This window comes from Oncorhynchus gorbuscha, linkage group LG07 (assembly GCF_021184085.1).
Source record: "Oncorhynchus gorbuscha isolate QuinsamMale2020 ecotype Even-year linkage group LG07, OgorEven_v1.0, whole genome shotgun sequence".
In the NCBI taxonomy this organism is placed as follows: domain Eukaryota; kingdom Metazoa; phylum Chordata; class Actinopteri; order Salmoniformes; family Salmonidae; genus Oncorhynchus; species Oncorhynchus gorbuscha.
In genome coordinates this window covers 16,265,758-16,291,394 of record NC_060179.1, presented here as the reverse complement: position 1 = coordinate 16,291,394, position 25,637 = coordinate 16,265,758, and the positions used below count along the sequence as shown (strand labels likewise).

Sequence of the window (25,637 nt, the reverse complement as noted above, 5' to 3'; positions counted from 1 at the left end):
TATTTAGGGAGGGAAACTGATGACAACTGGACATTTACAGACAAAGTTCTAATCAATAAAAAAATGTTAATCAACTTTATTTATTTACAGATACACACATATCAAACTAACAATTATCATAAACGTATTTACAAAACATCTCATATATTCTGTACTGTACACCCTGATTTTAAGTTAGTACATTTAAGTTTGAGAATTTTGTGCACATGTTTTTCAAATGGATCCTCTTTTAGAAGTTAGTCAATGAAATTACAAAACTCTTCATATCATTTTACTAGCAGATAAGTCGTCACGTCAGACCTATTTGCAAACCATATGGTTTAGGAGCTTCATTTCCCCCATCCTAGAGCCATAGGAGTGCCAGATCAGTGAAACGCTATGACTTCAGTAACTAGGGCAACCACTGCCATGTTAGGGTATCGATAGAACTGCCAGGAAGTTAAAGTATAACACTAACCATAAATAATAATATGATAAAAAACCATTCAGCTGACCAACATAAAAGATCACCAGCCCTTCCACCCACTTTAATCCAAACAGAACAGTTGTAATCCTGTCAATTCAATTGGCCATGGCATTACTCCACGTAATACAACTCAATAAATGTTTCATCTGAAATGTAATCAGAACATTCCTGACTGCCACGTTGGCACGACAACACCTTAAGTCCCCTCACCTACACGGCAGAGCTCCCATCATGCCCCAGGATATGGCTGATGTTGTGGGCGAGGCGGTTGGGCTGCTTGCCTGAGTCTGCAGAGGAATTGTTGGAGAGCGACAGCAAAGGGGACATTGGCATGGCAGAACCATCAGGCTGCATCGCCGTGGCGATCTCAGGGAACAGCGAAGTGAGACTGAAGTTGGACAGGTGTGGGGTGATGCCAGAGGAGTTGCTGATGGGCATAGCGGGCATGTCTGAGAGTAGGGGGAAGGTTGCCTGGGCGAACCCTACGGAGCGCGGGGGAGACAGGATGGAGCCGAAGCGGTTGTTGAGGGGGGGCAGAACTGCTCTTGTCGGCGCCGGGGCTGGTGAACATCTGGTTGGAGAAGTACTGGATGGGGATGTCGCTGGCCAGGCTGGGGTGGGCGGCAGGGGGGTAGGAGGGGTAGAAGGAGGGTAAGGTGTTCTGCGGCTCTACGGGGAGCAGGGACGAGGGGCGGGAGGAGTTGGTCTGGCTAACAGGGGGGGATGAAAGTAGAATTGGCGTTGATAGGAGGGAGGTTCAGTCCTCCATCCGGCATGAAGGAGAAGCCAAAGTTCTGGGCCAGGTGTTGGTCAGGCACCAGGTTGTTGTCCCCGGAGGCCTGAGCACTGTCTGCCATAAAGCGAACGATACTGCTGCGCCGCGCCTCACTCCCCGACTGTGGTCGACCCAGCAGGTGGACGTCAGGCTCAAAGGGGTTCCCAGGTCTCAGGCTGCCTGACCGTGGTCGCTCTCCAGGCCTCAGCTTCCCGCTCTGGGCCTCCTGGGTTATGTGGCGGGAGCGCTGGCTGACTGCGGTGGGCGGTCTGGAGGAGGCTGTGGTGCGGCCTGGCTCAGAGCTGTTGTGGGGGGTAAGGGGGTGGGGGAGGCCTGTCCGTACCCCTGGGTGGGTGCCCATGTTCCCACTACCATGAGGAATGTGGCCCTTGTTGCCCTCCCCAAGCCTCATAGCTGAGGCCTTCTGAGTGGGAGGAACACTGGGGCTGGATGCTTTAGCCTGCATGTCCCCTGCAGAGCTGCCAGGCACACAGCCGTACTCCATACTGACCGGAGGACAGCACTGGACTGCCCTCTGGTGGTCGGTCTGCTCCAGGAGACTCTGCATAAAACTCTGATGACACCCCTCCTGGTCCCGGGTAAGACCTGGAGCACCAATCTGCACCCCCTGCGTCCCAGGATGGGGTCCACTGTACCCCCCACGGGTTCGCCCATCCCCTGGAGGCCCCGGGTTCATCCTGAAACCCCCCTGCTGGCCTCTCTGAGAGGAGGAACCTGATTTAGGTGTCATGTCCTCAAAGCCCCCCAGCTGATGCCCCCCTTCAGCACTGGCCATTGTTTTAAACGGAGGACACTCAGAGACCCTCTGGACGTCTGCAGAACCTGGGTGGTCTGGGGGCAGCCGGCTCTGAGGGTTGTGTGTGACATTGCCCTTCACTCTGGGTGTGTCCAGGTATCCCCGTAGGTCTGGCTGTTCCTGTGTAGTACCGCGGGTGGCCTGCAGATGGAGCACCATGCGTTGCTGCTCATCACTAGACGAGCCCTTCCCAATGAGGGCCTCTGCAGAGTAGCTGGAGACACGGTGGTGATCCTGGCGCGGGGGAGCACAGCCCAGGTCAGAGGGCTGGGAGGCAGGGTTGCTGGGCTGGGAGGTCAGGTGCTGCTCCAGGTTTCTAGAGCTCATCAGCCTCTGCATGGTGCTGTGGTCCTGATCAGACTGAAGGGAGGGGAAAGAGGAGAGAAGAAAATAATGGATAAAAACATACAGAAAACAGACTTTATTGTAAATCATCCTAATGGAGGGGCGTGCACATGTTTTTACTGTATACTCAGAGCCACAAAACAAGATAATAAAATCATTATCATTATGTATTCAACACAGCCTCAGTAGTTCCTGTACCTTCAGGTGTTCCTGGGCCGGGTGGCTGCTGTGGTGACCTCTGGGTCCCGCTGGTCCTGGCTGGGCCTCACAGCTCTTTTCCTGGTGCTGCGACCCAAAGTGCTGGATCTGTTGCTGCTGGAGGTGCTGGTGTCTGGAGTGGGAGCTCTGCTGCTGGTGCTGCTGTTGAGGGTGTTGTTGCAGATGTTGCTGCTGTGACAGGGCTTGTGGTTGGTGCTGTTGTTGTGTTTGCTGTTGGTGCTGTTGTTGTGACTGTTGCTGGTGCTGCTGCGACTGTTGCTGGTGCTGCTGGTGTGTTTGAGGTTGTTGTTGATGTGATTGTTGTGACTGTTGATGCTGGTGCTGCTGAACCCCTCCCTTCTCCTGGTGGTGTTGTTTCTGACCCCCTCCAACCAGCCCCCGCTTCTTCTGGACCTGCTGAAGCGCCCTCTGGTGGAGGCTGTGGAGGTGTGCAGGGTCAGGCTGGGTCAGGTGATGCTGGAGCTGGTACAGGTGGTGCCCCTGGTGCTCCTGTTGTTGTTGTTGTTGCTGCTGCTTCAGGTAGGGGTTGCCCCCGAGGTGTTGGCCTGGCTGGGATGCACCATGCTGGGGGTGGCCATGGGGCAGGTGGAGCACACCTGGTTGGTTGTGTTCCTGTGTGGGCAGCTGGGGGGTGCAGTGGCTCTCGGTGGGTCGGAGCATTGTACTCATGAAGGTGTTGCCTGAGAACAGGGTACCCACTCCGTCTGGGTTGATCCTGGTCATGATGGATGAGGTGGTAGGGGGTAGCTGGGGTACCATCATCTGGCTGTGGTCCAGGGGTTTGACCTCCATGCGGCCCACGTTAGAGGCCGACGAGCAGGTCTTCTGTCGCTTGGTACTGCTGGACAGTATCACATCCTCCTGGGCTGGCCTCTTGGACAAGTCCTTGATGTATCGCGGCTCACCCACCCCCACCTGGGGCCTCATCAGGGGGGCGTACTCGTTCAGCTGGACTGAGCCTGAGAAGGGAGGAAGGACAGGGGTGGAGGTTTGGGAAACATGGGCTGAGTTCCCTGCAGGGGATGGGACTGAGCCCAGCTGCCCAGCCAGACTGAGGGAGCCTGGGTAGGCCTGCTGCTGGCTGGAGCTGGGCCGGATCAGGTTGTTGACGCTGAGGGTGCCAGAAGTACCAGACTGGGCCTGGCTCTGGGGGTGAGAGTGGGACTGGGAGAAGGAGATGTTCTGTGGATGTCTGACTGCGGATGTCTGATCTCCAGCCTGGACCCTAACAGACACCTGTTTAGCCACTGGAGTCTCCATCTGTTTGGTGAGCTTTGTCTGTTGTCCAGCACTCCTCTCTTTGCTGTTGGAGGCTTGCTGGGACTTGGAATTGGGTTCCCATGCAGGTGTTGGGGTGTTTGCTGAGGAGGAGTTATCCACGGTGCACCCCCCCACCCTCCTCCCAGGACTGTCCTGCTCCAACATAGCCAGGATATCAGTCTGCTCGCTGGCAAAAGTAAACGATCCAAAATGACCTGGCGAGGAACTGACACTGTGACCTGTGGGAAGCATAGACGCCACAGAGAAGCCCCTTCCACCACCTGCGCCACCAGACATGAGCGAGTCAGTCTGTCTGTTAGGAGCCGGAGGCTGATCCAAGGGTTCGTGGTCTAGCACGTACACCTGCTGTGGGAGAGTGTAGTCCATTCTAGAGGGAGCAGCATCACTCCTCGCGCTCGCTTTCTCCATTGCTGCGCTGGGGTGGCCCTCTGCCTGAGGTTCCTTCTCCCTGCCTGACACCGCTGTCACATTGAGCTCAGCAGGATGGGATGGTGTGGAAGTGGGCATGGTCATTTGCTGGGTGGAGGGTCTGTTATAGGGGACCCATTTCCTGTATTCTGATGGCATGGTCATGGGGACTGTTACAGAGGGCGAGGCAAAAGACAGGGCGCCAGAACAGGGGGTTGGAGTGGAGGGGCCCGAAGGAGAAGCCACAGGCTGGAACTGGGTCTGGGTTGTAGGCTGAGACTCCTGGCTGTTGGCTGGCTTGGTCTGACCCTGTGATGACGAAGTGAGCTGAGCAGACTGGAGAGACACCACTGGTCTATTTCCTATTGAGTTTACAGTGCTGACTGAGGGTTGACATGCTGCTGAAGACATCATACCCGTAGACCTAGATCTAGTCTCTGTGGAACAGGCACCGGTAGATCTGCTCTGTCTAGAACTGCCATTAGTGATAGCTGATCTAGTTTGCACAGTGCTGATAGTAGTAGTGACCGGCTGTCTGTTCTGTGTGACTGTAGGTCTGAGGTGAGTGGACCGGTCACTAACGGCAACCGCAGGTTGTTTACTCTGAGAAGAAACAGTAGAAGTGACTGTAGGTCTGAGGTGAGTGGACCGGTCACTAACGGCGACCGCAGGTTGTTTACTCTGAGAAGAAACAGTAGAAGTGACTGTAGGTCTGAGGTGAGTGGACCGGTCACTAACGGCGACCGCAGGTTGTTTACTCTGAGAAGAAACAGTAGAAGTGACTGTAGGTCTGAGGTGAGTGGACCGGTCACTAACGGCGACCGCAGGTTGTTTACTCTGAGAAGAAACAGTAGAAGTGACTGTAGGTCTGAGGTGAGTGGACCGGTCACTAACGGCAACCGCAGGTTGTTTACTCTGAGAAGAAACAGTAGAAGTGACTGTAGGTCTGAGGTGAGTGGACCTGTCACTAACGGCAACCGCAGGTTGTTTACTCTGAGAAGAAACAGTAGAAGTGACTGTAGGCTTATCTGCTGCAGAAGTGACAGTAGCTAGACTCACAACACTAGTGATAATGAGTTCACTCTGTGTGGAGCTAAAAATCATACTACTACTACTAATTGCTGCTGTACACGGAGTGACACTTGTCACAGAGGTTTTACTCTGTGTGGTGCATTCACTGGAGACAGTTGGTCCACTATATGAATTAGTAGTCACACTATTACCTTCAGGAGAGGACAGTGTAGAGTTGATACTAATCTCAACAGGTCTGGTCTGTGTTGAAGCCTCACTACTACTAACTGTGGGTGTGTTAGCTGTAGTGCTGACAGGGAGTGGCTTTGGCCGAACTGTCACAGCAACAGAGGATGGGATTCCCTGAGGCACAGTAACCTCTTGTTCCAGACGGTCCCCTGTTAAAGCCTCTGGCTTCGCTGAGATGGTGACAGGCCGTCCCTGTTTGGGCTCCTTCTTACTCACTAACTTGGTCCTCTTGGTGATGGCCCTCTTAGGTCTGGGCACTGAGGCTGTTTCAGGCTGTCTCCACAAGGCCTTCCCTGTACCCATCGCCAGCCCTGGTCTGTGTGGAGTCACACTGGGGATCTGGATCTGCCTGACGGGGGAACTGTGTGGAGCTGCTAAAATGGGGACCGAAGATGGCTTCTGCTGTGGCACTATAGAGTAGGATGGTGAGGCTAGGGTTCGCTGGACGTTACTCTGGGTGGAGATGCACGACGGCATGCCCTGTGAGATGCTCTGGTTGAGGCTGCTGAGGGCTCCCAGGGTGTGCATGTTGGTGGTGGGCTCCTTAGCGGTGCTGGGCTCCTCAGCGGTGCTGGGCTGGATCAGCTGGAGACTGCTCTGGCCACCCTTACAGCCTGACTTTTCAGAGGTCTTCATGGGCTGCAAGGCAAACACCTGCCCGTTCACAGTGATGGTCTGAGGGTTCGAGGGAACCGGGGGGGCTTGGGGTGTCTGGGTTTGAGGGACGGGACGTGGTAGAATGTGAACCAACTGTTTACCCCCAACGATCTGTTGCCCAGTGGTGGAAGTTGTGGAGCTGGTAGCGACAATCTGATTGGGTGCTGCTGCAGGCACCATGCCAACCTGAGGGTTCTGAGGAGGTGCAGGTGGAGGCTGATTGGATGCCTGGATGATGACGATGTGCTGACAAGGCGTCTGATTGGTTAAGTCATCACTGACAACCGACTGGGCTGAGCAGGGATTGGCCTGCTGTAGGATGACAACACTCGGGTTGTTAGTGTTCTGTGGAGTCGTTACCCCAGCAATTGCTGTCCCAGTAGGGTTCATTTGCAATACCTGCATGGTCTGGAGGAGGGGCCTAACAGCTGCCTGGGGGTGGGCTTGAGCCTGGACCTGAGGAAGCATAGCTGGTTGGGGTTGAGTCATGAGGACAGTCTGTGGATGGGAGGGGACTGTTGCCTGTTGTTGTACAGCAGGTTGAGGTCGTGATATCATAGTTGAGTTGGCTACCACAGCAGGCTGGGACATGATGGCTGACTGAGGGAGGACAGTACAGTGGGGCTGGTGCTGGGCCAGGATAGCTGGCCGTAGCTGGGGTGTCCTCTGGGTGGAAGGCTGGGCTTGGATATGGGCAGTGATGGGTGCCTGGGGCTGTATGGTTACCTGTGGCCTCATTTGAATATGAATGGGTTGAACTGATAGTTTAGTGCCCACTGACTGGCAGACAGGTTGCACTGTGTTCCCAGCCAGCTGTAAGGTAGTCCAGGTGGTCTGTGTGCTCCCTGCTGCACTGGCCCGGAGGACAGTAGGGCTGCTGTTGATAGTCGTATAGCTCATAGTCCCGATGGCAGCGTTCTGGGTGGTTATGACCTGGGGAAGGGCTGTAAAGCTGGGGACAGGATGGAGCGAGAGTGGGGTGGCCAAACTGGCTGCAACGGGGAGACTAGGGGCTGGGTGGTAGGCCGGGGCAAGGCTGCAGTGACCATGGGGAGTGGGCAGATACCCTGGAGGGTGATGTAGGACACAGAGGGGGGTAGTTTGGGGGCTAAAGGTACCTCTTCTACACACTGTTCCACCAGCTTCATGCCAGGTGTAGACACTATAGGGGCTAGGGTTGCCTTAGGGAGGAGCGGAGGGGCAGAGGAAGGGACACTGACGTGCTGAAGAGCCACGTTCACCCTAACCCCTGCTGTGATGTCACAAGACGACTGAACAATCCCAGCCATGACTGGCTGCTTCCCCAGATCGGAAGCTGGACTAGGTTCCTTCCCTGCTGGGCATATCACATTCCCATTGGAGTAGACAATAATTCCTTTGGGGAGCTGGTGAGTGGGCGTTACTTTGGCGACCTTTGCACAGCGCAGCTTTCCCTTCCAGTGGACGGTGGGGTCGTCCAGGAAGTTGATGTCGTGGGCTTTGAGCAACTCAATGTAATGGCCGCTCTCCCTCCGCAGCTCGTCCAGCTGACGCCGCAGTCGCCGGATCTCCTCAACTGCAGGGATTGGAGACAACAAGGATGAGTGGTCGTCAACACAGACTCTCAAACACCTGTATGTTACATGTATGCAAAAACGGCTTCGGATAAAAGCATCTGCTAAATGGCATATATTATCAGTACCTCACACAGGTAGATTCAAACACTGTATGTAGACAGACTGGCACAACCAGACGTATACGCTCAAACACTGTAAAATGCAAGCAAACAAATTGGAAAATGCACTGTCACACCATACTTATTGTGAAGCACACACCTTGTACTCGTTCTCCCCCTTCGAGAAGCATGGCGTCATTTTGTTTCTGCAGCTCACTTATGTAAAGGTAGGCCTGGTCAAGGATCATGTTCTTACTCTAAAGACAAAGGGGATGTCAGCATGGGATTTACATGGAGACTGACACAAGACAAGCGCATACAGCAGGATATCAACAGGAGCTACAGCATCAGACCAAAGGATAAATATCACACCTTGAGAAAAGAACCGAGCCCGTAAGTTCTATGGTTCGGTGCAAAAACACACAAAGGAGTGTGTGTGTGGATGTGTTTACACAGTCAGTTAAGAATGTGTTCTTATTTACAATGACGGCCTCCCCCGTCCAAACCTTTCCCTAACCCTAATGATGCTGGGCCAATTGTGCGCTGCCCTATGGGACTCCTGATCACGGCCGGTTGTGATACAACTCAGTATCGAACCGGGGTCTGTAGTGACGCCTCTAGCACTGCGATGCAGTGCCTTAGACCGCTGCAAAGCTCAGGATTTTTCATCGCTGATCTGATTGGGCAATAGACCAATTAATGAAAATATCAGAATTGGGCTGCCTGTCTAAACGCAGCCTGTGTTACCTGCTTCAGTGCCTGGGAACATGGTAGAAGGTCCCCAATACGGTTAATTCCAGCATTGATCTTCTCTTTTCGCTGTCTCTCAACTTAAGGACAACCAAACAAAACAAACAAAAACTTAGTGAGTCACTCCCAGGAAATGCTGGGAAATGACAGGAAAGGCCAAACTACAACAACAATATTTCACCTGCATTGTGAGATTCCTTGTTTTTCTTCTTTCTGAAAGAGAAAATGGATAAAGAGGCTAGACAATGTTGTGTGCCTGAAAACTTAAATGCAGGAGAATTGATTTGCCCTTACCGTGGTTTATGGCCAGGAGTCTGGTTCTCTGTCATCTCTGGCATCCTGGCCTACTCTACTGCCTGTATAACAGGCACTGGTCACCCCGCTTGCAGGCCTACCATCAAATCCCTTCCCTGGCTGACCTGCAACCCAAACATAAGAGACAAAGGAGTGAGGAGGGATGATGACTAGACAAAACACTTGATTATAAATATGTAACAGATGCACACTCATGAATAAGACACGGCTGTTCAGCAACAACAGTCCTCCCAAATGCAAGTAGCCCCATGATGTCAACAACTAATTTGTAAGGTCAGACATGAGCCACACAACAGTTTTGTTATTAAGCATTTATATGGTTGAAATTCTGTGATAATCACCATCTACTAGTTAGCTGTGTTTATTCTGAATAACACTGTGCTGCATCTATTTATCACAAGAAGAAGGGACGATATGCGGAAAGCAGACCCTTGCCAATAACCAGGTCGTGAAATTAAAGATACTGTGGCCTTACATGTAAACAATGAGCTTAGTCCAACGCTGAGCGAGTCGGTTATCCCAGTTAGCTACCTGAAAATAATGAATGAATATTATCTGACATGCTGCCTTGAATGAAATATATTGCGGGCAATAGCGGTTATTCTTGGAGAACAAACGTGATGTTGGCAAAGTGAGTTGACTCATAAACATCCCCATTTTGAACCTAACTTACTTGTTGGGTAGTTAACGTTAGCTCATTAGCTAACTAGCACTGCTATCCTGATGTTAAAGTAGGTTCGCATAAAATAAGCCCGCTTTTGAAGTATGAATTTGAACGACAGAAATAAAACACAACAATCATACTCACATGCACAGTACATGGGATAACAATATCGTGGAAATCTAAACGCCCACCCTCCAGCTTGCTAGCTAGCAGTGTTAGCTAGCTAGGCTTCACATCAAGCTTACTTAGTGAACAAAATAATGCAATCAAAAGGACGCCTGGAAAAATTGGCAAATCACCCTTGTGAATTAGGAAAATGATTACATTAATTAGCTATAAACTTACCTGTACCTTCCCCATTTTGGAATTTAGTTCCTGTCAAAACTTTGGTTTTCCCAGATAGGAGGAAGAGGCCCAACTCGGCGGAAAATCTGTCTCCCTCCAGCAGGTGGCGTATTTTTTAATTTTTAGAATGGAGGCTAGTGTCGAATTTGCTAAACAAAACAGTGAATGTCTTATTTGCCACGTGAGGTTTATTTGATATAATATAATGCGTATGTTGTTACGGTTGTACTGATATAAGTAGGACACGTGACACCCCGGCAACTTTGAGTTGTCTCGAGATTCATGACATGAGGGTAGTAAGCATCTCTCGACGTCAATAACCCTCACCGAATATTCCAAAATAATTACAAGTGGTACGGCTGGTCGTTATGCTGGGTTAGAAGAGGGATGCAAAAACGGACATACCAGTCGGCATTTCGGGACAAGAAAGCGTTTTTTATTTATTAAAAAAGAAGAAAGCGGGTGACCGCAAAAGTAAGCCAGCACGATGGTATGCGTTGCTATGGTAACTTCAGTAAACAAATCACTGCTAAACAACATCCGGTAGAAAATTATGATATGGCTCACGGCAAAAGATGAGATATTTGAACTCTGGCTGGAAGTCCCGTCTACGGTGACGGCATTTACCATCGTGCTCTCATTGAAAGACGATCCAAGCGCAGCATTAGTTCAATTTTCATGTTTTGACCCAGTCTTTTCATTCTAATCCTTCGACGTTGCTATGCTAAACAAATCATTGGCACGTTAGCATGCAGCAAATCAATGATGAGACAAGAACTTATCCAATACGTCATGGTATGTTGCGGGAGTGGTTGTCCCACAAACGCCCTCATATCAACCAATCAGCATCCAGGATCCAATCAACTCTCACAACCGAAGACAAAAATCAAGTAGTAAGGAGAAAGAGGCGTAGATAAACTGAAATGAATTGGAAGAGATCAAGAGATTCGGTCTATGATCCAATCAAAATATGTACTGGGTCATACTCCTGGAATGTGATTTGAAAGATTGACGGCTCAAAAGCAGGATCACTGTACAAACCATTGAAAGTGAGATTTGAGCTTGTACAATAGTGCATTTTTATACTCATGTATTTGGACAAATTGCCCCTCAGGGATAATAAAGTTTATCTGAGTATAAGGAGATGATCAACATTCCCTCTGAAATACACTTGTGCAATATGGAATAGTTTCAAATAGGCTTCTTCATTATGCTGTTTTCAGTCTGCTCCATATCCCAGTCTTGGACAGTGGTTTTGGATATACAAAGAATTAAACATATGAACCCACAATGCAAATAGTATTTATTTTTATTTAGGTGATTAAAAAGTCTTACAATATAGAGCTCCAGAAAATATAAAATTCTTCAAAGAAAAACAAAACATGCTTTTACAACAGTGGAGGGGGACTACTCTCCCAGCATGCAGTCGGCAAGGTTTCTCCTGGGCTTCTGGTTCTGTTCTGAGGGGCCCACAGAGGAAACTCCCAAACCAACATGCAACCTTCCCACAATGTTGAATAGATGGTCATGAGTTAAGCGCACAGAAAGGTTACTGGAGAAATCTAGTTGACTTGGTTACAACCTCCTACTAAAGGTTAGTCTCGGTACCAGACAGTACTCAGGCTAACTATAAAGTGCCAATCTAAACAGAAGCATCCACAACAAACTCAATCATGCACTCCACCAAGGCAGAGAGCTCTCCACCTTAGCCAGTCAATTGAACTGCTCTAGTCCTGAAATGGAGATACAGTAGATTGGTGCCACAATTATTATAAATACAGACTGGGTACTCAACCCCCCCTACTGGATGTCTTGCTCCATCTTTGTACTTTGACAAAAACATCAAATTCCTCATCTTAAGACACCAGTTATATCCTTTGATCTCATACAACTTTGCCCATCTCACACCCCGAACTCTGAGGGTTTCCTGAACACTCTCACACAGCATCTGTGGCAAGCCCAGGAGAAGCCCTGTGCCAGTTGGCATTTAAGAAAAAAAAAAAAAAAAAAGAGCTGAAGAGAGAATTAAAGATGGGTTGAGAAACAACCATTCAGAAACAAAAGGAGAATCCACTCCCCCCAAATCTTCCCACACCTTGAAACTGTTCATCAATCCTCATGCCCATTCTACGAGGGCTCTCATTTCTCCTTTCCCTCTCCGGAGTGGCGTCAGAGCTTTGATGTCACGAAGAACTGCATCCCCTATGCAAGGCTCACACTTCGCATATTGCCAGAAGAAGAAACAGGAAGTCTCACCCACCAGTAAAAACTTCCCATAAATTCCTGGGCTCGGGTGGTGATGGGCTGGAGTTCAGTGTTATTAAGGAGTCACCATGACGACTCAAAGCATCAATAATGTTGCCAGTTGGGGACATCCTTCGGCAACGATAGTCTCTTACCGTACATTTTTTCCTATTCAGTTCTATTGGTTTTTTTGTCCAGACACCAAAGATATGTCCCCTTACCTTTATAACCGCTTTTAAAAACTCAAACACAAAAAGTATGATTGGCAAACAGAGAACCCCCCCAACATTTCTAAACGGTCTTAAGTCTGCAGCTTTTCTGACAACTTTTGGATTCTGAACCCTTAGATTAGTTTTTAAAAATCTTTTATTGGGACTTTTTTTTGCAAAATAAAAATGCCATGTTTTGTTTTTTTAAACTTAGATTTTTTGTTTCTTTCTTTTTAACATCCTTTGAAGAAAGTGGCGAATGTGTCAACCCATAAGCATCTGTCACAGTTCTGTTTCTGGGGGAGGGGGGCACGACCATGCTCTTTCCAGAGGCTGCAGCCCCTACTCTGTCTTCTGCAGCTCTTCCCCAGGGGGCACACGGGCTACGCAGGCTCTTCTGAAGCACGTGGGCGTCTGCAGGCTCTATCCTCTTGTAGTAGTTCTTTTTCGTCTCGATGATCTCAAAGCCAAACTTCTGGTAGAAGTCGATGGCCGACTCGTTGCTGATCTGCACGTGACTGTCAGATGAGAGAATGAATCCAAATCAAATAACATTTTATTTGTCACATGCGTCATAAACAGGTGTAGACCAACAGCGGAATGCTTACTTACGGGCCCTTCCCAATAATGCAGAGAAGAGAAATAATAGAACAATTATACCACAAGGAATAAATACACAATGAGTAATGATAATTTGGATATATACACAGGGTACGAGCATTGAATCGATGTGCAGTGGTACGAGGTAATTGAGGTAGACATGTACATATACCTAGGCAACAGTATAAATAATAAACTGTAGCAGCAGGGTATGTGATGAGTCAAAAGAGTGCAAAAAGGGTCAACGCAGATAGAAGCGTGTGAATTAGGAGGTAAGGGATGACGAACATTTTCAACTGACCACTGAGGATGCATCTCAATAGCAGGGCTTTTCCTCCATCTGCACTGATGTGAAAACAGAAATGATGAAAGCAATATGGTGTATAGTATGCCCATATCAGGCAATTGCTTTCACCTGTCCAGTTCTTTCACATCAACACAGTGAACGGACATGAGAAGAGCCCATTTAGAAATACTGAGATGCACAGTAAAGAGCTTACAGACTTCCATGGGAGTAAGGTGGCAAATGGCAGGCAGTTTTGCTACGCTGTGGTTTGTGGTCCACGTTCCCATGAGCGGCGCTGCTGGCTTTCACTCGAGACGCCAAAATATGACAATTAGCTTTAAGTCTTAAGCGGCCGCTGCACATGGTTGACCAATGAGCGGAGTTGTCAACCAATTAAACAATGTTTTAATGACAACATTCAAGCTGACAACCGGAAGCGCTGGTCTCTACATACGGTAGGCAGAGTCTCTTGTGGTTCGATTGCCGTGGCACATCTGTAAGCGCCTTAAGACGAAGAACACAGATCCTTCATTATAGACTTACAGGTAAATGTTGTCAAAGGTGCCATCCTTCTCGCAGATGTTTAACACATGGTTCAGCATCTTTGTTCCTGGTCACAATACAAAAGAGAAGATCAGGAGTTTGACAAGATGCAACACCAGTGACTAGCTCTGACTTGGCAGATGGTAAATACCTTTTCCCTCAATATAGTAGCTATGACTGATATGTGGTTGTCCCACCTAGGTTGCTTAAGATTATGAATATACATGTTTTTTTAAATATATATATAACATGTAAAAAAAACTGCAAACAGTAAGAGGATACAAGTGAATATGGTGTGAAGCTGGCTATTGTCGATGTACGAAAACAAAAAGATCTGCGCCGTACCTATGCCTAACCTGCGGTAGGGCGCTAGGCAGCCCAGTGTCATGATATACAGTCTCTTCTGGTTCTGAGAGTGGTCCACTCTGCAGCACACTGCCCCCACCGCAATGTCATTGAAGTATGCTACAAACACAGGGGTAAGAGGTATTACACATCAGTGCCATGTAGCATTTTCTCACAACACTCCATAAGTAAACAACCAAAACAAGTGCATCAATATCAGACTACAAGGGACTACGTCATTGGGCAAGCCCGTCTCGTCTTACCTAGCTTGGCGAGCTCTCCCACTTCGAGCACGTCCTTGTAGAACTTGTCATTGTAGCTGACGGGAAAGATGACCTGGTTGAGGCGTTTCAACTGTTTAATGTTGTGGGGCGTAACGTCCCCCAGCTCTATCCGGCTACTGAAACAAGAGCAGAACAGTCAACCAGCTGGGCAACCAAGCAAAATGACACACTAAATTATTAAAAGTATGTGGACACCTGCTTTTCAAATAATTAATTCCAAAATCATGGGCATTAATATAGAGTTGGTCCTCCCTTTGCTGCTATAACAACCTCCACTCTTCTGGGAATGCTTTCCACTAGATGTTGGAACATTGCTGCAGGGTCTTGCTTCCATTCAGCCACGAGAGCATTAGTGAGGTCGGGCGCTTTTGTTGAGCGATTAGATCTCGACAAACAGTTTCTGTAGGGACCTCTATTTGTGCACGGGAGCATTGTCAATGCTGTCAAACTGGTGCCACAAAGATGGAAGCACAGAATCATTGAGAATGTCATTGTATGCAGTAGCGTTAACATTTCCCTTCACTGGAACTAAGGGGCCTGAACCATGAAAAGTAACCCCATACCATTATTCCTACTCCACCAAACTTTACCGTTGGCACTATGCATTAAGGCAGGTAGTTTTCCTGGCATCTGCCAAACCCAGATTCATCCACTGACTGGTAGATGGTGAAGCGTGAATCACTCCAGACAATGTGTTTCCACTGCTCCAGAGTCCAATGGCGGCGAGTTTTACATCACTCCAGCCAACGCTTGGCATTGCACATGGTGATCTTAGGCTTGTGTGCGGCTGCTCGACCATGGAAACCCATTTCAGCTCCTGACAAACAGTTATTGTGCTGACGTGCTTCCAGGGGCTGTTTGGAACTTGATAGTGAGACCATTATAACACGTTCCAGCATTCGGTGGACCCGTTCTGTGAACTTGTGTGGCCTAACATTTCGCAGCTGAGCCGTTGTTGCTCCTAGACGTTTCCACTTCCCAATAACAGCCCTTACAGTTGAGTGGGGCAGCTCTAGCAGGGCAGAAATTTGACAAACTGACTTGTTGGTAGCATCCTATGACGGCGCCACGTTGAAAGTCACTGAGCTCTTCAGTAAGGACATTCCACTGCCATTGTTTGTCTTTGGAGATCGCATGGCTGTTTGCTCGATGTCATACACCTGTCAGCAGTGGGTGTGGCTGAAATAGCAGAATCCACTAATTTGAAGGGGTGTCCACTTACTTTTAATGTGGCACTCATATCCACAAGTGTGTACACATACCATGACCAAGGCACAACTCGCATTAAGTATTTTGGTAAACACAGCTGTCTAACAGTGCCTGAGGACATGATATGGTCTGCTTTGAGCTCTTCTAGGGAGCTGGCCTGGACCAGCCCAGATGCATTGACAGCTTCCAACTGTCATCCCAAAAGGTTAACAGTGGCATCATGCACACAAGCACTACACCAGACAACATCTGCCCCACAAGGCAAAACCTCACATTAATTCAATTGGGATGACTGACATGTTACATGCAATCTTTGTGCATGTAAACAGCCTTTCCTGTGTGTCTTGATCATGAAAGATTAGGCATGATGTTTAGGTAAATGTCAATCTCTGGGACTGAGAGTTTGTTTTTGTGTCTCTTGAGTTTGACCATTTGCCTCCAATTGACTCCTGGAAGCACACAGAGGTATTTATAGGGCGACTCATGTTAAAACCTCTATGCTGACAACAGCTGCTGGTTACGTGTTCGACGGCAGTCAGACAGGCTGGATAGAGTGACAGCAGAGACCTGGCGATGTCGCCAATATTCAAATCTAAATCTGCTCTTAGACCCCACCATTAGTCTGAACCCCCAGGGGTACAACAAATAAAAATGTGATAATTGTATTTATTTATTCACATTTTCAAACAGTGCATTTATATTTTTCAACAGGGTTATACATATTTGGGTGATGTTTTTTTCTAACCCGAGTAGCCTAGTTTCACTGCCAAGAATAAAGTTAAACCATCTAGTGTTCAGTGAATAAGTCAAACAGGTAGCCTAGTCAAATAATTAACAACCAATCAAAACCATTACTCTCGTGAGAAATATTGCGCAGACATTTATAAACAAAACAATGTGAAAATGAGTTAAGGCGAGAATAAAGATGACTTTTGAAGAGTAAGACATGTATAAAAGCAACAGATACCATTAGTAAGAAGGGGCTAGAAGCATCTTCTATGGTGAGCTACCGAGTGGCTAGGATAGGCAAGCCCTATTCTATTGTGGAGGACTTAATTCTTCCTGCTGCTGTGGATATGGCTGGGACAATGCTGTGGGAAAAAGCCAAATAAACTAAACAATGGCTTCATCAAACAACACTGTTTCACAACGCATCAGTGGCATGGCAGGAGATGTTTTGAAACAATTACTTTGTCGGATACAAGCCAGTGAATTATATGCGTTACAGTTGGATGAGTCAACAGACGTTGCGGGCCTGGCACATGTCCGTTATGTTTATGGGTGGTCAATTAAGGAAGACATCCTCTTCTGTAAACCACTGGAAACTAGGACAACATGAGGATATTTTTAAAGTACTGGACAGCTTTGTGACAAATGGACTTTGTTGGTCAAGATATGTTGGTATCTGTACGGATGGCACAATAGCCATGATAGGGAGATATAGTGGCGTGGTAACGCACGTACAAGCAGTTGCTCCCGACGCCACTTGGGTCACTGCAGCATCCACCGAGAGGCACTTGCTTCCAAGGGAATGTCTGACAGCTTGAAATATGTTTTGGACACTACAGTGAAAATGGTTAACTTTGTTAAAGTAAGGCCCCCGAACGCGTGTATTTTCTGCACTATGCAATGCTATGGGCAGCGACCATGTAACGCTTTTACAACATACAGTGTGCTGGTTATCAAGGGGCAAATTATTAATGTTTTTTATTTTTTATCGAGAGACTAGCTTAAAGTTCTCTTTACTGACCATTTTCACTTTGTCTGACCTGTTGCACGATGACAAGTTTCTCACATCCTGCAACACTAACTCAAAAAAGTTCTGGGACACTGCAAAGTCCATGGAGAATAAGAACACCTCCTCCCAGCTGCCCACTGCACTGAAGATAGGAAACACTGTCACCACTGATAAATCCACCATAATTGAGAATTTCAATAAGCATTTTTCTACGGCTGGCCATGCTTTCCACCTGGCTACTCCTACCCCGGTCAACAGCACTGCACCCCCAACAGCAACTCGCCCAAGCCTTCCCCATTTCTCCTTCTCCCAAATCCATTCAGCTGATGTTCTGAAAGAGCTGAAAAATCTGGACCCCTACAAATCAGCCGGGCTAGACAATCTGGACCCTTTCTTTCTAAAATTATCTGCCGAAATTGTTGCCACCCCTATTACTAGCCTGTTCAAACTCTCTTTCGTGTCGTCTGAGATTCCCAAAGATTGGAAAGCAGCTGCGGTCATCCCCCTCTTCAAAGGGGGGGACACTCTTGACCCAAATTGCTACAGACCTATATCTATCCTACCATGCCTTTCTAAGGTCTTCGAAAGCCAAGTCAACAAACAGATTACCGACCATTTCGAATCTCACCATACCTTCTCTGCTATGCAATCTGATTTCAGAGCTGGTCATGGGTGCACCTCAGCCACGCTCAAGGTCCTAAACGATATCTTAACCACCATCAATAAGAAACATTACTGTGCAGCCGTATTCATTGATCTGGCCAAGGCTTTCGATTCTGTCAACCACCACATCCTCATCGGCAGACTCGACAGCCTTGGTTTCTCAAATGATTGCCTCGCCTGGTTCACCAACTACTTCTCTGATAGAGTTCAGTGTGTCAAATCGGAGGGTCTGCTGTCCGGACCTCTGGCAGTCTCTATGGGGGTGCTACAGGGTTCAATTCTTGGACCGACTCTCTTCTCTGTATACATCAATGAGGTCGCTCTTGCTGCTGGTGAGTCCCTGATCCACCTCTACGCAGACGACACCATTCTGTATACTTCCGGCCCTTCTTTGGACACTGTGTTAACAACCCTCCAGGCAAGCTTCAATGCCATACAACTCTCCTTCCATGGCCTCCAATTGCTCTTAAATACAAGTAAAACTAAATGCATGCTCTTCAACCGATCGCTACCTGCACCTACCCGCCTGTCCAACATCACTGCTCTGGACGGCTCTGACTTAGAATACGTGGACAACTACAAATACTTAGGTGTCTGGTTAGACTGTAAACTCTCCTTCCAGACCCATATCAAACATCTCCAATCCAAAGTTAAATCTAGAATTGGCTTCCTATTTCGCAACAAAGCATCCTTCACTCATGCTGCTAAACATACCCTTGTAAAACTGACCATCCTACCAATCCTCGACTTTGGCGATGTCATTTACAAAATAGCCTCCAATACCCTACTCAACAAATTGGATGCAGTCTATCAGAGTGCAATCCGTTTTGTCACCAAAGCCCCATATATTACCCACCATTGCGACCTGTACGCTCTCGTTGGCTGGCCCTCGCTTCATACTCGTCTCCAAACCCACTGGCTCCATGTCATCTACAAGACCCTGCTAGGTAAAGTCCCCCCTTATCTCAGCTCGCTGGTCACCATGGCATCTCCCACCTGTAGCACACGCTCCAGCAGGTATATCTCTCTAGTCACCCCCAAAACCAATTCTTTCTTTGGCCGCCTCTCCTTCCAGTTCTCTGCTGCCAATGACTGGAACAAACGACAAAAATCTCTGAAACTGGAAACACTTTTCTCCCTCACTAGCTTTAAGCACCAACTGTCAGAGCATCTTACAGATTACTGCACCTGTACATAGCCCACCTATAATTTAGCCCAAACAACTACCTCTTTCCCAACTGTATTTAATTTATTTATTTATTTTGCTCCTTTGCACCCCATTATTTTTATTTCTACTTTGCACATTCTTCCATTGCAAAACTACCATTCCAGTGTTTTACTTGCTATATTGTATTTACTTTGCCACCATGGCCTTTTTTGCCTTTACCTCCCTTTCACCTGATTTGCTCACATTGTATATAGACTTGTTTATACTGTATTATTGACTGTATGTTTGTTTTACTCCATGTGTAACTCTGTGTCATTGTCGAACTGTCGAACTGCTTTGCTTTATCTTGGCCAGGTCGCAATTGTAAATGAGAACTTTTCTCAACTTGCCTACCTGGTTAAATAAAGGTGAAATAAATCAAAATAAAATAAAACATGACTGGCCTATCTGGGTGATGTTTTTTCTCACCTGAATAATCTGAATCTAGGATTACAGGGACTCTGCAAATATACTAAATGTAAGGGACAAAATTGAGGCTATGGTTAAGTTCTGTCTGCATTAACAAGGACAACGCAATTACACTATCATTAATGTCATATGTCACAACGATTCATCAATACGTAAAGTATTGGTAAATACATATGTCTCACGCATCCTACAGTGCTGCTCATTAAAAAAAGCTAGCTAGCTCATGATTGCAAACAATGTTCTTTCCCAAAAACATAGGAAAACAATGTAATGCAGATGTAATCTAGGATAATCCTAATTTACAAGACAGCTCTTATTTGATTAATGATGGACTGACCCATCTATGTGAAGCTAGCCACAATAAGGATTAGCCACAATAGTGGACTTTGCGGTTAGCCTTCAAAATAAAAGTATGACAATTATTCTCTCTCTATTAATTTGAGTCACTGTCAATGACACTTATTTCGAAGGCAAACCGAAAATTCCACTATTGTGCTTAATCCTTATTGTGGCTTAATCCTTATTGTGGCTATCTTCACAACACATAACCAGGTCTGGTCAGGCATCACGAGCCAGATGAAGCTAGTTGGCTGCTTATAACATTAGCTTTGGGCAACAGGGTTAAGTAGCTGGCTAGCTATTTATTTTCATGAATTGAAGTTCAATTTCCATAGGCGAACAACTTACAAGGATTCCTAAATCTTTGCTAAGAATAATGAAAATGACTGCAGGTTCCACTGCTATTTGTTTTCAGTCTGGTTGTATTGGTGCTAGCTAGGTACCAAGCTAAAGCTAGTTACCCCAGTAGCTAGCTTTAATGTCTCAGACATTGTGGGCTAGGTTAGGAATGCTGTGTTAAAGTGGAGCGCAAAATTTTATGTGGCGTCATTACGTCATGTACCTACGTCATATAGGTATGCACATCAGCTTTGACATCGGTTTTTAACGTCGGCGTTAAACTAGACATCTGGCCGTTACCGAGGTTTGCATTTTGAAGCTAATATCGGCCGATTCTAATATGTTCAGTTATATCGTGCATCAACTTAGCTAGCAACTTACCTTGGCTTACTGCATTTGCGTAACAGGCAGTCTCCTTGTGGAGTACAACGAGAGAGAGAGGCAGGTCGTTATTGCGTTGGACTAGTTAACTGTAAGGCTGCAAGATTGGATCCCCCGAGCTGACAATGTGAAAATCTGTCTTTCTGCCCCTGAACGAGGCAGTTAACCTCTTCCTCTTACCCCCTAATTTTTCGAACATTCTGTTAAAAATCGCGCAACATTTCAGCGCCCTGCTACTCATGCCAGGAATATAGTATATGCATATGATTAGTATGTGTGGATAGAAAACTCAGACGTTTATAAAACTGGTTAAATCACGGCTGTGACTATAACAGAACGTGCGTTTCATCGAAAAGTGCAGGAAAATCTGATCACTGAAAGTGGAAAAATATATCCATCCGCCGCTTCAACCCATTGTTATGGGCGAACAACATTAAATAGGGCTGAGGTTGCAGTGCCTACAGCTTCCACACGATGTCAACAGTCTTGTCATTTGCCAATTCTTTGTTTCTTGGTCAAACGAACAAGACAGGCTTTTTCTTCAGGTCTCCGAACCGGATATTTTGGTTGAGAAATACACGGACAGTATTTCAAGACGGACCCCTATAGAAAACACTTCGTCTCGTGATTATTGCTTATTAACGTTTACTAATACCTAAAGTTGCATTACAAAAGTATTTTGAAGTGTTTTGTGAAAGTTTATCGTCAACTTTTGTAATTTAAAAAAATGACGTTACGTTATAAGACGCTATTTTTTCCGTTTATCACACAGTCTTCATAGATCGATATCTAGGCTATATATGGACCGATTTAATCGGAAAAAAAGACCCAATAGTGATTATGGGACATCTAGGAGTGCCAACAAAGAAGATGGTCAAAGGTAATGAATGTTTTATATTTTATTTGTGCGGTTTGTGTAGCGCCGACTATGCTAATTATTTTGTTTACGTCCCCTGCGGGTCTTTTGGGGTGTTACATGCTATCAGATAATAGCTTCTCATGCTTTCGACGAAAAGCATTTTAAAAATCTGACTTGTTGCGTGGATTCACAACGAGTGTAGCGTTTGAGTTTTAACTAATACTATTAGCATTTAGCGTAGTGCATTTGCATTTCCAGAGCTCTAGATGGGACGCCTGCGTGCCAGGTAGGAGCAAGAGGTTAACCCACCATTCCATGTGTACTCAAAGCATGTGGGGACCAACTGTCAAGTGTCTTCACTGACATTTTCAACCTCTCCCTGACTGAGTCTGTAATACCTACATGTTTCACGCAGACCGCCATAGTCCCTGTGCCCAAGGAAGCGAAGGCAACCTGCATCAATGATTACCGCCGCATAACACTTATGTCAGTAGCCATGAAGTGCTTTGAAAGACTGGTCATGGCTAACAACAGCATCCTCCCGGACACCCTAGAACCACTCCGATTCGCATACCGCCCCAACAGATCCACAGATGACGCAATCTTAATCGCACTCCACACTGCCCTTTCCCACCTCGGCAAAAGGAACACCTATGTGAGAATGGTGTTCATTGACTACAGCTCAGCGTTCAACACCATAGTGCCCACGAAGCTCATCACTAAGCCAAGGTCTCTGGGACTCAACACCTCCCTCTGCAACTGGATCCTGGACTTCCCAACAGACCTCCCCCAGGTGGCTGTAGTGGAGTGGGTTGAGAGTGTTTCAAGTTCCTTGGGTGTCCACATCACCAACAAACTATCAGACTGAAAAGATTTGGCATGGGTCCCCAGATCCCCAATAGGTTATTCAGCTGCACCATTGAGAGCATCCTAACCGGTTGCATCACCGCCTGGTCTGGCAACTGCTCGGCATCTGACCGCAAGGCGCTACAGAGGGTAGTGCGTACGGCCCAGTACTGGGGCCAAGCTTCCTGCCATCCAGAACCTATATAATAGTCGTGTCAGAAGAGTCGCCATAAAATTGTCAGACTCCAGTGACCTAAGTTATAGACTTCTCTGCTACCGCACGGCAAGCTGTACCGGAACGCCAAGTCTAGGACCAAAAGACTCCTAAACAGCTTCTATCCTGAAGCCATAAGACTGCTTAACAATTAATAAAACCGCCACCGGACTATTTACCTTGACTCCCCCCTCCCTTTTGTACACTGTTGTTACTCAGCGGTTTATCATCTATGCAGTCACAACACCCCTACCTACATGTGCAAATTAACTCAACTAACCTGTACCCCCGCACACTGTCTCAGTACCCCTTGTATATAGCATTGTTATTGTGTTACTTTTTATTCTTATTTTTAAATTACTTTAGTCTATTTGGTAAATATTTTCTTAACTGTTCTTGAACTGCACTGTTGGTTAGGGGCTTGTAAGTACGCATTTCACAGTAAGGTCTACACTCGTATTTATATGTGACAAATAAAGTTTGATTTGACTAGTCAGGATCAAAGGAAAGATGAACGGAGCAAAGTACAGAGACCCTCAAGAAAACCTGCTCCAGAGTGCCCAGGACCTCAGACTGGGGCAAAGACTACGCAGGAGTGGCTTCGGGACAAGTCTCTGAATGTCCTTGAGTGGCCCAGCCAGAGCCCAGACTTGAACCTGATCTAATATCTCTGGAGAGACCTGTATATAGCTGTGCAGCAACACACCCTATTCAACCTGACAGAGCTTGAGAGGATCTGCAGAGAAGAATGGGAGAAACTGCCCTATTACAGGTGTGCCAAGCTTGTAGCGTCATACTCAAGAAGACTCAAGTCTGTAATTGCTGTTTCAATAATGTATTGAGTCACGGGTCTGACTACTTATGTACATTTAATATTTTAATGTTTAATAAATCACCTGTTGAGGCAAAAAAACAACAATCCATTTTAGATTAAGGCTGTAATGTAACAAAATGTGGAAAAACTCAAGGGGTCGGAATACTTTATGAATGCACAGTATAATATGAATACTCACAGAATAAAACAAAATGCTCAGAGCAAGTTGTGGTTTATGGTTGATGCTCACGCCCCAAACAGTAGTTGAATCAATGGGTTACTTGAGTCATTTTAAGATTGCCTAATAAAACAAGTTAACGTCAGCGAAATACACTCCTTCACAGAAATCAGTAATACTAGACAATGGCTAAATATGATTGTCAAAATTTACTGACCAACGTCAGCATGCTAATAGACAGTACTGTTAGTTTTAATCTAATTTGTTCCAAGTTAAATTAGCTAGCGTTAGCTACGTAGCCAAGTAAATTATCTAACGTAGCTAGTTGAACAAGCTTATAGTTGAGTGGCGTAAAGTAGCCTAGTAATTAACTATAGTTGCGTCAAAGTAGAGCGGACTTCAAACGTTTCGAAATCCAGCTAACGTTAGTTCGCTAACTAGCTACACGAACTAACAGGCATGTTACAAACTTATCCGACTTTTTGGTCAAAGTTTAATTTGATGGGAAATGCATGCGCTACTAGCCACACTTAGCAGGTTAAATATGTTATTTGCTAACTAGTTAACCAATGAGATACTGTGTCTAATAACTGGTAAAGAGACAAATTACTGTGGTGCTGTTATTTTACCTTACCGTGCAAACGGTTTAGCTAGCAAACGTTAGCATTGCAACCACCTCTCCCGCCCCCCGTTGAAAAAAAAAAAGACAAGAAAAAACTTTAGTCGTGCTAGGAACACAGACATGTCTTTTAATGGCTTTACTCACCCTTTCATTGTAAACTACTGTTATTCTTTAGTTTCGATGTGGTTGAAGTTCTGAGTAGTTTACAGTTCGGGTAGAGGAATTTTGACAGAGTTGGTGTTTCCTCCTGTCGTACCCTCCACATGTATGTTGCTAACTGTTAGCTTTGCTACCGCAAACCTCCACTGTCAACTCTGACCCCGCATGCGCAGAACGACACTTCTTCTTCTTCGTTGGGGTTTATTGGCGGTTGGCATCCAACGTTATGGTGCATTCCCGCCACCTACTGTACTGGAGTGTAGGCCAGAGACAAGGAGAAACTAAATCCTATCTGCGAGCCCCGTTGATCTTAAAGAAGATGACAACATATTGGAGACTATGTCTAATGACATTCTACTAAACATACTCTTTAAACTAATTTCCTGTATCCCCTTTTCCCTCGTAATAGATCTCAGCCTCTCTCTTTCCCTCTGATACTACCCACACTGTAGCAATACATGCTCCACGCTCTCTGTTTCCTGCCAATAATCACACTTTGCTTTTGGATGTTTATATATTTATATAGCCCTTCGTACATCAGTTGAGGGTAGTCTAGTGGTTAGAGCATTGGACTAGTAACCGAAAGTTTGCAAGTTCAAATCCCCGAGCTGACAAGGTACAAAATCTGCCATTCTGCCCCTAAACAGGCAGTTAACCCACTGTTCCTAGGCCGTCATTGAAAATAAGAATTTGTTCTTAACTGACTTGCCTAGTAAAATAAAGGACTTTTGTTCTTGATGTATGTATTGACCATTGGCCTTGACATTTTTGTTAGATTTTTACATGTCTTAATAATAATTAGCTATTATTCAAATTTATAATCATTTGTGGCGCAACTCGATATTTCATTTGAATTCATAGCACTGACGTAAAATATTGTGTCATGCAAATCTCCAGTGTCCAACAGTGCAATCCATATTTAACAAGTAACAGCAACATCCTATTGTTCCACCGCCATTTTGGTTCAAATGCAATGATATATTCTCGAAAAAGACCACATAATTCTACTGTTTGATTTTCTGCCCTCAGCCTATTGTGGAGCCTTCCATATTGTTTTCTTTCCGAGCCTCAACCGTGGAACATGTCTAATTAATCAGCTGTTATTTTGTTGTTGTTTTAAAATGTTTATTTCAAACTATAGACGAATATCAAGAGGAAGTAGATATCTTTCCA

The 25,637-nt window shown here is 46.4% G+C and overlaps 1 protein-coding gene and 1 pseudogene across 2 annotated transcripts; both read right to left on the bottom strand.

Moving 5' to 3' along the window:
• Nucleotides 1–61: 61 nt before the first annotated feature.
• On the bottom strand, nt 62–10,706 carry LOC124039546 (basic helix-loop-helix domain-containing protein USF3-like). Its single transcript, XM_046355633.1, is given in 11 exon segments — nt 62–997; nt 999–1,187; nt 1,189–2,418; nt 2,602–7,155; nt 7,158–7,783; nt 8,043–8,139; nt 8,630–8,712; nt 8,814–8,845; nt 8,927–9,051; nt 9,423–9,478; nt 9,957–10,706. Coding segments are annotated over 9 exon segments (7,176 nt in total). The 5' UTR covers nt 8,971–9,051; nt 9,423–9,478; nt 9,957–10,706; the 3' UTR covers nt 62–676.
• Nucleotides 10,707–12,548: 1,842 nt separating this feature from the next.
• Nucleotides 12,549–24,643, bottom strand: LOC124039544 (annotated as a pseudogene). The gene is made up of 5 exons (XR_006839602.1): nt 24,450–24,643; nt 14,447–14,583; nt 14,184–14,303; nt 13,839–13,905; nt 12,549–12,927 (listed from the first exon to the last, which is right to left on the bottom strand). The product of XR_006839602.1 is annotated as an N-alpha-acetyltransferase 50-like (transcript).
• Nucleotides 24,644–25,637: the final 994 nt, after the last annotated feature.